Below are 15984 nucleotides of genomic sequence, written 5' to 3'. Positions count from 1 at the left end.
TCCTTACTTTCTGTCTCAGTGGTACATTTATTCCTGCTGACAGACATGTTGTCTGTTCTTGTTTGTTTGCAGTGCTTCCCACCTGCTCGCCGCTGGACTTCCACTGTGACAACGGCAAGTGCATCCGTCGTTCCTGGGTGTGTGACGGAGACAACGACTGCGAGGATGACTCAGATGAACAGGACTGTCGTAAGTACACGTCTTCTGTCTTTTCCACAGGCTTGCTTGGGAGGTGGGGGGGGCATTAAAGCAGACACGTCTGATGCAGTCATGTCACTGCTCACTAAAACTAAAACGCACAGACAAGGTCGGTACTCCCCATAACTACACCAGATTTAGGCCCAATCCCAATAATCACCCTTCGACCTACCACACGTATTCACATTAATGTGCAAAATGAAGGCAAAGAGTGACGTGGCAGAGTGAAGGGAGACTATCTGGATTGGGACTAAGTCTCTGAGGTTTGACCTCTACCTCTGTTTATCCTCTCCCCATTTCTGTATGTGTGTGATCCCAAAATATATTTCATTCACACAGGATGCAGTGTGTATTAGTCAACAAATAGAATTTTAGATTAGAGAGATTAGATAGAACTTTATTGATCCCTTGGGAAAACTTCTTCAGGGAAATTGAGGTTCCAGCAGCATTGCGTGGCAGCACACAGGGTAAGAAGCACACAGAGTATCAAAAGTGAAAGAAAAAAAAAAGTGTGTAAATATAAATATATATAAATATAATATTTTGTTGAAAATATTGGTATACGTTTTGGAATCTTCAGACCATAAGGATTGTGGAACGCTTGTCATTTGCAGTGTTATTTTGTGGCTGCTGCTAATGATTAAATCATTTCCTTCAGGATAAATAAAGTTGGATCTTATTCTTATCTTGGCGTGTAATGTCTGACACAAATGTGTTTGATCTTTACAATAAGTGTGTTTTCTGTGTTCTATGTTCTAAGATCTGTCTGCAAACAATTTATCCTAAGTACAGTCAGTTAGACACACAAAAACTCTTCCAACTCCAAAGGGGCTTAAATAATAATAATAAAAATAATAAAGCCCATCTGTAGACACAGGGGTATGAGACGCCCTGCGCAATTACCTTATTTTTTGATTCTGTCAGTGCAAACTGCAGGTGTTGGTCAGCTCTTTGTCTTATAGACCGACCAATACCCTAGTTTCTGCACCTCCGTTGACCCACATACTGTATCAGCAGCCAGACACTCCATCTCTTCCTGATGGGGGGTCTGTCTGCTGCGAGCCCGGCATGAATTTTTCATCTTCGTGCACAGTAAATTTCTGTCCCTCTATCATTCCCCAAACTACTTATTATTTCATGCGTCTTTCTTTCCTTTTATTTTTTCCACCCCGGCTTCTCGACCATCTCCCAGTATTATTTTTTTATTTCATTATTTAGTGACGGTGAGGCGATCCTCCACGCTCCACTGGAACGTAAGCAGTTGTCAAATGTTTTTGACAAACAGAATAAAGTGTGTTACAGTGTGTGTGTTTCAATGTTAGATCTTCTGCATTGTTGAAATAGTACACATTTTGCAGAAAAAAATAGAATTATAGCACCATTTCATCACACTGGTAATGACTTCTAGTGACCTTTGCACTTTGACGCTTGGCTTCCGTGTGAATGATGCAGGCTTTTTAACCTCTCACCTCTTTTTGTGTATCTCGGGAGGACAGAGAAAATCTATTATTTTTGACAAGTTGAATTATACATTAAATGAATTTAACGGTGTTGTATAATAAAGTTTTAATGTATAGTGGCCACGGGGCTTTTGGGAGGGGGGCTGGAGTTGGCAGGGTGGGTGGGGCTTAGCCGATTGGAGAGACTATGGACTTATGAATCATGTAATTTATTCATTCATTCATTTCAAACATGTTCTGCCATTAGCAAAGTTGACTATATTTATGTAATTTTTGTACTTTGAATCCAGTTTTAATCAATTTCAAAAAATTATACTAGTTTACAAACAACTTGTAACCAGATGGCCCCCCAATACAAAATGATATGGATATATTCACATCCAACATTTTTGATATTTCTGTCCCTTTTCAGCTTTCATCCCAGTTGCACAACTACTCATGCTGACCGAGTATTCCTAATTTTACCAATTGGAAGGGGATGTTTTACTCTTTTTACTGATTTGTTCGTGAGACTATTCAAATAATGATAAAACATACAAGAAAAGGACAAAATTTGTTTTAATCTGTAGCAAAGTTAACACTTTAAAAACTAGAATGGGCATTCAGAGAGTGCAAACAAAGTGCCTTACATGCAGCTGTGTTCAAAGTAATAGCAGTGTGTTTAAAAAAAAGTGAGTAAAGCTCAACATTCTTATAAAAGCTTTTATTTCTGTACACACAAATGCATTGGGAACACTGCACATTCTATTCCACATCAAAGCATGAAGAACTAGAAGCACTCGGAGAGCGCAAACCTCTGCCGAGGCCATAGAGTCACTGGTGTCACATGGAATACCCTTTGGCAAAGAGACTTATTCCACGTTGTTTCACGCATCTGCCATCATGTTTCAGATTCAGTGGTTAACCCTCTGGGGTCCGAGGGCATTTTTTGGACAGTTTACTCGCCTGGCATAAATGTTTTATTATTGCTGTTAACAGCTCTCCCTGGATCCCACAATCAAGTTTTATGTCTTTTTTCAGGACAACCTGTACTTTCAAAATATATATGCTATAGTTGTGTTTTATAAGTGTAATAAGGGTTTACGATCAGAAATAAGAAAGGAAAAAGTAAAGCGGGAAATAATTTTCCACACACATTTATTCAAAACACACAGCAAACTATAATAAACAACTGTTTTGACACTTTATAAAGGTAATTTGGGCTCTTGTGTGAGACTGTAAAACAAAAAGGTTCAAACAATAAACACAAATCCACATTTTGAACAATATATACAAAATGGTCTATGCGTTTTGTTTGTCTTCATCTCAAAGCAATTTCCGTCTGCTATTACACAAAGGTCACATCATAAACTTCTACTATGAAGTTGACTGTGTGTTTGTTCTCTCCTGCTCTGAAAGCAACATTCACACTTTGAGGCTCTTTCAGTTTAAGGAGCGGTTCTTCCCCCTTGCTCCATTGATATGGTAAACAGTGCTTTATGCCAGAGCGAGACAGGCTGCCACAGGCTTATCTAGAACATTCACAGGAAAACTAGTCGAGCAATCCTGATACTCACACACTCTTTGTGCACGTGAGATTGTATGAGAGGATCTCCGTCTGCTCACTTTTGCTGTGCCTAATGGCGCAGGGCGCATTGGAGCATCGGCTATTCAGATGGGCCAGCTAGTAATACATCACTCCTAAAAACAATCTTTGGTGTGTCACGTGAGGTGAATCTGCCCTACGATTGGATTTTGGAAAACCATGTGACGTTGAACCAATTCCGATTGGACACTCACAATATGCACGTCATCACTAGGGATGGGTATCGAGAACCGGTTCCTTTCGGGTACCGTTAAGAAATGATTCTGTCCACCGACATCAATAACCTTTTTACTTAACGACTCCCTTATCGGTCCTTCAGAGTGGCCGTTGTTTTTGGGGGTGTTTGTTAGGAAAATTATAATTTCTCTACATTGATTACAGACCCGGCAGGAAAGTTGGTTTTTCTCACCTAAATGGATGCTGCACTCACTGCAGTTAATTGTCTGGAATAGTCCCAGATTGCATTTCAGAGCTTCTAGAATTCAAACATTTTTGTGTAGGTGGTGTTGGGGGTAATTTTGGGTTTCAGCTTTTTTTGTTTTTCACCACTTTCATCCCTGAATATGTGAAATTGTGAGTCACTTTTGTGCGGATTAAAGTCACTAACTGGGACTTCTGTCTTGTTGCGAGAAAGAAACGAGAATCGTCCTCCGTTCTGTTCACACAGCTCCAAACGCTGTGCGGCTCTCTGCCGAGTCAAGTTAGAACGATAGAATCCAGTCGGAATTAATAACTTCAAAGCGAAACACCATTTTATTTTTATTTATGTCCAGAGATCAAGGATACAGTGACCAATTTCATATTTATTTACTTTAAGACTCAATGAAATACATAGAAAACCTGTAAAGCCTACTTACGTCCCTGTGTCAGAGGGAAATGGTCCGATATTCCGACGGTCAAAGACAACGTCGGTCGTTTTTACAGATTTTGGAATTCAGTGCGCACATAAGGCGCACTGGATTATAGGGTGCATGGCCGATTTTTGTGAAAATTTAAGGTTTTAGGTGCGCCTTATGGTGCGGAAAATACGGTAGATGCAAAAATGTTGAAGAATCCGTAAAAAATTACTGGATCGGGATTGTGTTCCCAATCATTACCAGAATTTAATGACTTCTAAGTTGGGCCAAGATACACCCCTGGTAAAAAAAAAAAAAAAAAAAATTTTTTATTGAAATCCGTTGAGGATTTTTTTTTTTTTTTTGGAGTAATTCTGCTAACAAAACAACCAACCAACAAACAAATGGATGTGACCGAAAACATAACCTCCTTGGCGGAGGTAAAAATGCATCACATTTGTTAGTACTTTACAGAAAGTGAAGAAAAATATTATGCTGTGATTTTGAAAACAACTGTATTTGGAACACATTTATGCAAATGAATTCTTTGATTCAGTGATATCATAATATGTAACAAAAAATGCTGAGAGTGCTAGTAGGAGACTTGAATCCTATAAAACTTCCCACAGGTGCTCTTTTGTAGGGGGTGTAAACACCTGGGTCAATATGGCCGCAACCAGAGGTGGGACGAAGTCATCATCAAGTCACTCTCAAGTCATGAATCAGCAAGTCCCAAGTCAAGTCTCAATTCATAATGACTTCCAATTGTCTGCAAGCTGACTTGGGACTTGCAGACTGATCACTTGAGAATGACTTGACAGTGACTTTGTCCCACCTCTGGTCGTAACGCGTAGGCCAGTTGCAGCAACACATAAACCCAGGTGATCTTAATCTTTTTGCCATGTTTGATCTATGTAAGAATAGAACTTTATGATGTAATCGCTATAATTAGAGATTTTTTTCAGACGTATTTAACCTCTTATACCCTAGAGTCCCCAAATTTGGGGACTTGCCCTGTTTTGGAACATTTGAGCACTCATAACTAACCAATACTGACACCAACATACACTTATTATACATCAAAATATCAAGCGAAGTCTCCTCTATAAAAGTATCCACTTCAATCACATATTAGCTAACCACAGCAAATAAAGACATAAATCGGAATTCATTTTTTTGGGGAAAACAAAGTCATTTACTCCTACCAAATATTATTTACTTTAAATTTTTTTGCATCCACAACATCCCCTAGGACCTGTCTTTTAGCTGATCCAAACCTTTGCATTTTTGACCTTGTACAAGCTGAGAAATAAATCATAATGTATGGGTATGTGATTTTGGTGAAATAGGCTCTAGGGCTTAAGGACAGCACTTCTGATGAGCAGTGAGAATCCAGTCAGTGCCTCCGCCCATCTAACAGAACAAAAACAATCAATCAGTGCTGCACAAACACAGCCCAGGCAATTTCCAGCCTTGCAGTCATCAGCGTCCACCCTTCCTTCTGGGTCTGAACACCTTAACCACACAGGGGATGGGTCCTCAGATAACCTGATCATGTCACAGAATAAACCACACCACACGCGCAATGAGCGACAGCGAGCGCTGAGCATGCAGTTCAGACTGGGCCAAGCCAGCGGAAATCAGCCGTCAGGAAAGTAACGTTTGCAGGCAGCCTGCCTTCTTTTTTCAGAGAGTCATTCTTATTGGAAGTTTGGTCCATATTGAACCAATAGAATGGCAGATGCCACCCAGACTGGGAGTGAAGCAATTAACAGCAGGTGCCACAAATCTGTTATATTGTGTGTCCAGGTAAATGTACTACACACTATAATGGCACAACAATCCATAACTGTGTACACAGCAACTTCTCAGTCATACAGTAAAAATACACACCGAATAGCCCACTACTGTCTGTGACGTGTGTGTGTGAGAATAATTTTTGCACCATTCGAGCTATGCCTATGCTGAAAATGGGGGGTCCTCACAAAACACACTCAGAACGGGGTCCTCACAATGTGATAAAAACATTTATGCATGTGTGTGTGTTTGGGATGTTTATTTAATTATATTAGTTTATATTTTGCATTTAACAAGCATTTCTGCAAAATATATATTTGTTATAGAAAGTTATATGTAATATAAATAAATTTAATGAGTGAAGGTAAATATATAATGTTAAATATGTTAAATATATAATCTTATCTAAACCAATTCCTCGAAATAGCCAATTTATAAATACCCCCCACAAAAAAGCGCTTGAACCAAATATTTATCTGAGCATGTATCCTGGACTTGTAACCAAATTTTTGTAAATCAGATCACCTTGTAATTAACTGACCCTCAGTCATTCCACCAAATTTGGTTAAAATCAAAACTCTTAAACTTTTTAATTCACACATGGATACACAGAACCAAAAAACAAAGTCTGCTGCCGGTGGGTGTAATTAAGATGGATATGCAGCAAGAAAATAAACTCAAGACATTTTTAAGATTATTTATTTATTTTAGCCAATACATTTAGGTGTTTACGAAGAAATTAGTCTAACATTGAACGCATTGTCATACTTTGTCTCCTATGAAGCAGATGTTTGTAAGAAATTATCTGGCATATTCAGCAAACATCTGAAAACTAAAAGTAGGACCTGTCAGTCCTAATTTTAAGATTCCTACATTTTCTTCTTGTTTGTTTTTAGTTTTTCACAAAGTGCTTTCACTCTAAAGCCAGCTCCTAAATTTGTGAAATACTCCAGAGGACTCCTGAGTTGTTCAGGCAAAATCAGCAACAATCCTCAAGTGTTTGCTGCCAGCAGTCCACCTCATTATTGGGTCACAATTATTAGCTGATGTGTGCCTTTGGATTTTTCTTATTACTGTGTCTCAGTAATGAAAAAATGGACCTGCTTCATCTCATAGTGCTACGTAGTCTCTTTAAACTCTTGCTGCTGAGCTTCAGCCCTTAATTGGATGCTTTTGCTTGACATTTTTTAAAAACAGCTAACACTGCATTATCTTCCCTACAATGGCACTGTCTCCATTCTGGAGTTCACCATTTTAGTATAAAGTAAAGTTTGTACACATGGACGCATCAGTCTGACCATTTTACCTCTGACAACACGTTTAGATGTTTAGTGGTTTAGTAGGCCAGTTTAGTAGGAACGTACAGCTTTACTTGTCTTTTCTGGCCATGCAGAAGTACCCAGATCTATAGAGTTCTGCAGTGCATGTACGGGGGATATATATATATATATATATATATATATATATATATATATATATATATATATATATATATATATACGCACACACACACACACACATTGAGGTGTGGTGTCACTTTTCTCAGGAGTGAAGTGTTTCCAGCATCTTTGACTAATGCCATAAGTCATGTGGTATAAAGAATTGGAGTTGAAGAAAGAAAAGCTTCACCCCGCTGCACAACATTCTGATTTGTCTGTTTTTGTCTCTCAGCTGTCTGACACTGACGCAGTACAGTGATAAATTATAGATTATCTCCTCTGAGGCCATCCATCATTGGTTCTCCTTGATGAAACCATTTACTCAACCACAGGGCAGCGTGTCTGTGATCTGACATCGATTGCAGCCGTAACAGTATTACACCATGTTCTAAAAATCCATTCAGACTTTTGTCTGTGTATCTGTGACAGAAGAAGCAACAAGGAAGTATCATGAAGTATCTTCAAACTGAACCAGTCTGTTTCCCCGTGCTTAAAGTTCCCTGCTGAGACTGACTTATGTCTGATTTCATAACTTAAAAATGTCTTTTCGACTCCGTTTCCAGTTTAATCATCCCTGTTTGTTTATTTATTAGGATCCCCATTAGCTGCAGCAAAACAACAACCACAATATACAATAATCAAAAATGCATTCAAAAATATAAAAAAATTATAAAAAAAATAACAAAGGAAAAAATAAAACAAAACCAATCAACTTCCAGTCAAATTTATCATCACATCTAGTCAATCCATATACATGAAAAACTTGTCTGTAAATGATCAAAACATTAAACCCAGATTGCTAGTTATGTCAGTAAATACTGCTTTAAAAGTTCCTTAAAAGAACATTAATTTCAAATAAGTTTAATGCATTCAGGTAATAAATTCCATTCCTTCATACCCCTAAATATGTCAGTGTTCTATATGGCATTAGTCCTGGCCACAGGTAATGTAAAATTTCCCAACACAGCATGTCTGGTTATGTATCTATGATTTTCTGAACTGAAAGAAATTCCTAAACAAAATATGAGGTAACTTAGTGACATTAATCTTTCCAGTAAAAATAATCAGTGGATGTAAAAGTCTGTCTTTGACTAACAGCCAGTTTAAACTTTTGTGCATTGTAATAATGTTAGTCCTATAACTGCATTTAAGTGCTATATGAGCAGCCCTATTTTGAATAACCTGTAATTTATTTACAGATTATTTTTTGAAACAATATTTTTTGAATGCATGATACCACCAGGCTTGGGAAGGAATTTGTTTACATAATCAGGAACACCACCACTCTCAAAGGAGGGAAAAAAAACTTTTTGATTTTGTAAAAATGAGGGTTATTTTCTGGAGTAGTTTCTTTCTCTCCCTTAACAGGAATATAACAGATCTGTCATTGCTGTGTTGTCAATTAAGCAAGTGTGAAAGTTACTGATATCAGATGGACTATCTGGTATTTTATTTAATAATTACATTTCTCAATAATATGTATGCAAGTTGACCAGTTTAATTCAGGTTGGGGTTCTGTGATGTGATGATTTTATATCACAACTGATTAAAATGTCAGCACAGTCTGCTTTCGCACCGCGATCTTCAGAATCATCCTGAAGAAAACATTCCATTATTACAGTTCTGTTGCTCAGCCTTTTATTTCTTCTTCTTCTCGTCTGATCTGCCATCCAAACGTGATAAATGTCACATTCCCTATTTGGCGAACCGCATGATTAAAGAAAAAAGCAAAAACCAAAACGACAGTTAAATACACAGCATGCATCATTATTAGGCAAGTTGTGTTCCTGAGAATGAATTTTATTGTTGAACAACTACAGTGCTCGGTTATTCCAACATGTTGACAAACCTGAAGGTTTAACAAATGAAGTTAGTTTGGGTTTTCTCAGGAGAACATATGTCTGCATAGTTTTTCTGCAACTATGAATGTGCAGAATTATAAAGCAACTAAATGGGAAAACTAAAGATTTTCTTGTCTGTCTTTATTTTCATTTATTGGAGTAAGAACAGATAACAGACAACTCAAAATTATCAAACACTTTTGACATTTCAAAAATAGTCTGTGACCCCATGTAGCCGCCCCCTTTCCCCCACCCTCCTCAATAATTTCCATCAGCCATCCATGCATGGAGTCTGTCAGATTCTTTTCATTTTGATGATCAACTTTTCGTGCAGCTGTAACTACAGCCTCAAAATGCTGTTCAAAGAGGTGAATTGTTTTCCTTCGCTGTAAACCTCACATTTAAGAAGCGCCAACAAGTTCTTAATGAGGTTTAGGTCAGGTGAGGAAGTGGGCCATGCCATCATTCTGTCACTGTCAAGAACTTTGGTGGCTTGCCACGCAGTGGACTACTTGGATGCACGTGATGGAGCACTGTTCTGCATAAAACTCATGGCCTTCTTGAATGATGCAGACTTTTTCCTGCACTACTGCTTGGAGAAAGTATCTTCTAAACCTGGCAGTAGGTTTGGAAGTTTGTTTTAAGTTCATCTTCAACCTGAAAAAGCTCATCTTTTATGTTACCAGCTATATCAGGACCCTTCCTCCATCTTGCTCCATCAGTCTGATCCAAGAGTGGCTCTCATTTCATGTGCCCATAAAACCTTTGAAAAATTTGACTTCAGATATGTCTTGGGCCAGTCATAATGCTTCAGCTGGTTCAGTTTTGGTTGTGGTTCAGCCTTCCTTACCTTGGCCATGTCTCTGAGTACTGAACCCCTTGTACATCTGATCATTCCAGGATAATGGGTTTCTGGTGGCATCACATTTAATTCATCTTTCATTATTTGTTGAATTCATATTCCCGCTTAGTCCAATTAAGGGTCATGGGGGAGTTGGAGCCCATCCCAGTAGTCACTGGGTGTGAGGCAGGTACACCTTGGACAGGACACCAGTCTGTTGCAACGCTGCAGGTACCCAGACAACTCATTCACTTTCACATGCACACCTATTTTCAATTTAGAGTTTCCAGTTCACCTAACCTGCTTGTCTTTGAAAGTGGGAGGAAACCGGAACACCCAGAGGGAACTCACACAAACACACGGAAAGCACCGAGTGGAAATGATCCCAGGATCTTCTTTGTTGTACGGTGTTAACCACTGAGCCACTGCACCACTCCATTTAATTTTTCTCAAGTATTTTGCAGTTAAACTGCATCTTTTCTTCTATACATGTCTTGTGACCCTGTTGACTATTTGCAACAAACTATTTGATTACTTGGTGATCACACCTCAATAGCTTAGCCATTTCAAGAATGTATGTATGTTTTACACTTTTTAAAGTCTGTTAAATGTTTGGATTTTTTTGTTTTGTTGTTTTTGTGTGTGTTTGTTTTTTCTTTTATTTATTTATTTATTTATTTATGTCCCATGTTGCCAGAGGTAAAGAAGCTGCCTAATAATTACGCACACCTTGATATATGGTGTTGCTCACTTTAGGTCACATCCTCCCTCACACAAATACATATCACCCGATATCTGTTGTCCAGGTGGTTTCCATAGTAGAGAAGCTTGAATCTTCGACTGGACTGGGTTGCTTGACGTGAGGACGTTTCTCTTTAAATCGCAGAAGCTTCCTCAGCTAAAATTCTTGCTCTGGTAGTCTGACTTCTGTCTTGACTCTTGTAGAGAAGAAGAACCCAGTCCAGTTGAAGATTCAAGCTTCTCTACTTTAGCTCAGAGGCATGGAATAATATGGCTTGTTGTGCGGTGAAACATCTTAATGATTCTTCTAAGATGTTTGTGCTGCAATATTCACATTCAATGAAACTTGCATCACATTTGTATGCTAATGGCGGTAGTACTTTTAACAGCTATCAATGGCCTGATCTGTTAAACTCAGTTAATGCACAATTACTAAGAAAATAAGCGGCTCATAACTTTTAATAACTGCACCAAAGCAAATCCTTAGAACTGCAGCACAGTCCTAAAAAATATAATTTAATAAAGACCACAGGGGAGGTGGCCAAGTGGTTAGTGTGCTTCAGGTCAGTCCGGAAGGTTCCCGGTTCAGACCGCACTTCCGTGCCCCATTTCTCCATGTAATGTGGAGTTGCGTCAAGAAGGTCATCCTGCATAAAACTGAGTGCAAACAAGGGAGCATCCAAAGGGACTTACAATAAAGACCACAACCGAGGTTAGCCTTTTATTTTTGATGGTCAGACTGGAAGAGAGGGGTGTGTTCAGGCTTCTTTCATCACACACTGAGCCAACCGCGCCCCACCCATTTATGCATAAATGAGATCATCGTGAATCGGCGCAGCACCTGCTGTCAACATGGCGACACCCAGTCTGTGGCCCAGACACTGACTTCATATCGGCTGTTCTGGGTCACTACAGCAAACCTATACACACACACACACACACACACACACTATGGTTCCACCTAACTGTGGAGTGGGTATGTCAGCCAGAATTGCAGTTTTGGTGCTCTGTGGCCTCAGGTGGGATCAGCCTGGGTATAGCAAGGCAAAAAATAAATAAATAAAAAACTTGAAATGCTTGTTGCTCTGAATTTTGTTTAAAGAAACAGTCCCCAGTTTTAAGTGCAGCTGTAGATGTGTCAGCGGGGTTCAGGGGGACTGTATGCCTCTTATCACATTGGTGAATGCTCTCTAATCGTAACTCTGTCTTCTCATTATCTCTCCTCTGAAATCCCTCCATCTCTGTGTTTCTTCTGCGCAGCTCCTCGGGAATGTGAAGAGGACGAGTTTCACTGTCAGAATGGCTACTGTATTCGCAGCCTGTGGCACTGCGACGGCGATAACGATTGCGGTGACAACAGTGATGAGCAGTGTGGTGGGTAAACACACGTTGACATCAGCGTGCCATCGCTCACTGAAAAGTCTCAAGAGCCGTAACCATCAGTGCGTTCACAAATTTAGATTCTGAGCAAAAGCTGGGACATTGAGCTGAGACAGGTGGATCTGGACTGGAGTGTGTCACATAGTCAGAAACATTTCAGCAGAATTTTATTTACCAATTAATTGCTGTTGCTTTATTTTTTATTTGATCTATGTTGATGACAGCATGCTTGTGTGGTTCTTATGGACTCCTTTAGATGAGTGTGATACCACTTTGTGCTGCTTTGTGCACTGACATTATCGCAGTGCTTTTTTCACATGCTCAAGGGTTTTTCAGAGTTAAGGAAGAACAAAAATAGATAGTGGCTTGTTGCAAGATCATGAGCGCGTGATACGAGTCACCAGGGTTGTAATTGAGTTTGAGATACTGAATGTGAACAAGAGCCTCTTTGCACAAAGTTTTTACAGGATGAAATTCGAGTGATAAAACCAAAAGTCTTAATAGTGATGTGGGATTCTCTATGCTACTGTTCTGTATTGTGATATTAAACCTTGTCTTGCCTGACTGAAGCTGATTACCAAAACACGACTGTCAGGATCCCGCTCTGATGATGTTTTTCCCACCAGCCATTATGACAACTACCATCTGATCCTCTCTGAGTATACAAGATGCACTGATTTTAGTGCAACCCTCAGGAAACTGGTCTGCCTACAGGTTTTTGTTAATGAAATTCCACTCATCGTTCTCATAATGAAGAGTCAGGCTCGCCTCTGTGTCCTGGCTTCATGTCTGCAGTGGTGACATGAAGCCCATTGACATTTCCCAACTGGGGCAACATGCCTGAGGAGAGGGAAGAAAAACTTCTCGCAGAAACGTATAGCTGCGGATTTGTTGTGTAAATTCAGGGTTTTTTGTTGTTGTTTTGCTTAAAATGGTACAGTTATTCACCATTTTTGACAGATCATTTTACCTGTAGTCAGACTGCTCAGCAACAATTTGTGTATCAGCAAGACTACAGCACGTTGTTAGCACTGTGCAAAATGACATCTTCACTGAATCAGGGCTGTGAAAACTCTGCGGGATTCTGCGGATTTCTTCGGGGGTGGGGTGTTAGTGATGTACTCTTTAATCGTGATCATCACTGAGTTTTTAAAATGCTTATCGCAAAGCGTTCTCTTTTTTTACGACATTGTGTAAGCTTTATATGTTCGTGGACACTGATCTGTGTGTTACAGATAGAAATCAGTTTTCTCGGATCCGCGGAGTTTCGCAGAGGAAAAATGCCACTCAAAGCGTAGCTGTTACGACAGTTGTCGTAAAGCAGGACTGGTTGATTGCTGCGGCGACGCTGTGTGGCTCCTGTACAGCGCTTAAGCGAAACTTAGCATATGGACATCCCAAACTTTTAGAGCTTTCAAGTTTTAAAAGAAGATTTGTGCAGCATGTCTGTGTCACGGACCGACGTCGCACAGAGAGAAGATGGCGAGAAAGACTGTTTGAAAAAGTCTTAAGGACAAGAATCTGTGGAATTGTCGCTGGCTTCATCAACACGCCTGAAAGATAAAAGAAACAGGAAAAGTGAAGTGTGCCCTCTCAGGAAACACGGTAGGAATTTTTATCTCCCTGGAAAATAAACATTCTTCTGTTCAAACAGGATTTTAGACAAAATTATGACTTTTTTTCACTAATTTAGACTTTCTTTCATTGTAAAAAGACATTGTGGCTTTGAATGGATTTAGGCTGCATGAATTTACACAAGAATATAAGTGACCTTTTACTATAAGGTATGTTATTGATATTTTACAATGATTTTCCAAATATTCTACAAGCTTTAGCTGTGGTTTTTGAAATGCTGTAACAGTCTTTTCAGTCTTCATAAATTTCATGTAGTTTAATTGTTCTGAGTTAATGCATAATTTGGTTTACAATAAAAAGGAAAATCCTTCCAGGTCCCACTTTCATGTCATACTCTGTTATTTCAACATCATCATTGACAGGTCAAATAAAAGGTTGAATATAGGATCATTTAAATATCCACTAATTTTGAGATTTGTTCTTCCAGGAGATGCTGAAAAAGTATCATTAGATAAAAATTTAATTCTGGGACCCCACAGGGCCCTAGACCCCGGCTCCTGGGGGAACCCCCCCCCCCCCCCTGCAAATTTTCCTCGGATTTCACAATTTTCATTTCACAGCCCTGCTGAATGGACTGCATTTATATAGCGCTTTACAGTAATGCCTCACATTCACACACTCACACTGATGTCATAGTGCTGCCATGCAAGACGCTCACTACACACCAGGAGCAACTTGGGGCTTAAGGACCTTGCCCAAGGGCCCTTAGTAATTTTCCGTCCAGAGAGGGTTGGAACCAAGGATCCTCTGGTCTCAAGCCCACTGTTTAACCACTGTTTAACCATCACCTCCCTGAAGATTGTACTGACGATAGGTCTGTTTGCATCAAACAATCAGTCTGGTCGTATAGTTGACCTGACAGATCAGCTTGGGACTCCGACGAGGGTGGTCACATCTCCTCCACTCTCCCTTATCTCTGCTCTCTGCTTTAACCTTCAAGTCCCTACTTCACCAGACTGTGAATTCCTCATTATATTGGATACTGGTTCTATTGGACTGTTATTGGATTAACCATGGAATTGATCAGCTGGTCTCCGAACGCTATTGACACCATCTTTTCTACAAGAAGGTCAGGACGGGGGGATCCTACCTGCCCAGATGGAACGTATCCTGCGGGCTGTGTTCTCGACTCCTGGGGTTCTTGGCGTATTGCATGCTTGGCGCCTTTCTCCGTTGAGGACGTCGAGGATTTATTCATATTTGGTCTTATGATAGCAGGGCTGGCACTTTCTGGCTTATGTGCTGTCCTGATCTATCGGAAAATTGGCAAGACGGCAGCATCAAGAACCACGGCTCCTCGCTTGTCCGTCATGATTAACGAGGTGGGCAAGGCAGTGCATTCTCAGACTGCGATGACTCTTGAACTCAGAGGCAAATTGGATGACATCTTGGAGCAGATGCATGCCTTGAAGATGAAGTTGAAGATTTTGGAGGCTGGGGAATATTCTTAATTCATAATTATGAATATTCTTAATTCATAATTGGGATTTGGTTTGTTCAAGTGGAACTGTAAAATGTGTTTTTCACTCCTCAAACCACAACACGGCAGGCTTATCAAGCCTGAAGAACAAATTGCCCAACTGTTTTCCTCCAGAGGAATGTCTTCTGGCCTTGGTGATTATTTGGCTCCTTTTTTTCTTATCTCAACCCACAAAGACAATAAACTGTTTTCATAGGACTGAAGCATTGTCCATTCCCTCCCCCCACCCCCCATCACACACTCCCACTCCGGCTTCAGCTCACGTCACCTCCCTTCCCTTCTGCGAGAGCGGTGCCGTTTTAGTATAATAATAATAATAATAATAATAATAATTGTTTTTCTGTGTAAACTAAAAAAAAAAAAAAACTTCCAAGAAGTTTATTCCAAGTTGTGACATTGCAGTGTTTTGTACAAAGGTTTAGCTCACCTCAGCCCTGATTATAATAATGTTCGCTAACAGCATTCCATGCATAAGAAAATTATGGAGTAGTGATGTGAATTGGGAGCTGCTGTAAGAATGCCTGCTGTGGCAGCTCCAGAGCGTTCCCAAAGAGAGGTTCTGCCTGTGAAATGAGCAGGTCAGAGTCAGAATGAGATATAGCCTAACTCCAGGTGTTCATTCATTTATGTCCCTGTGATGAATAGTTACATTTTTAGAGAAGCTTGTGCATCAGAGAGTTATCATGTACAGATCTTTAATAGTGTGTTTTAAGTACTGTGAGCAGCTAATTTTTGGTCCTTTGTCATTGAC

The 15984-nt window shown here is 39.7% G+C and overlaps 1 protein-coding gene across 2 annotated transcripts in view; it reads left to right on the top strand.

The window, feature by feature from the left end:
* Window positions 1-15984, top strand: part of lrp4 (low density lipoprotein receptor-related protein 4) — a 353204-nt gene that overhangs the window by 206623 nt on the left and 130597 nt on the right. For both annotated transcript variants that reach the window (XM_034195478.1, XM_034195486.1), the window contains exons 3-4: window positions 73-189; window positions 11999-12112. In XM_034195478.1, coding sequence (XP_034051369.1) covers window positions 73-189; window positions 11999-12112 — 231 coding nt within the window. The remainder of the gene's footprint in view (window positions 1-72; window positions 190-11998; window positions 12113-15984) is intronic.

Source organism: Thalassophryne amazonica, chromosome 2 (genome assembly GCF_902500255.1).
Source record: "Thalassophryne amazonica chromosome 2, fThaAma1.1, whole genome shotgun sequence".
Classification (NCBI taxonomy): domain Eukaryota; kingdom Metazoa; phylum Chordata; class Actinopteri; order Batrachoidiformes; family Batrachoididae; genus Thalassophryne; species Thalassophryne amazonica.
This window is presented reverse-complemented; position numbering and strand designations above follow the sequence as displayed.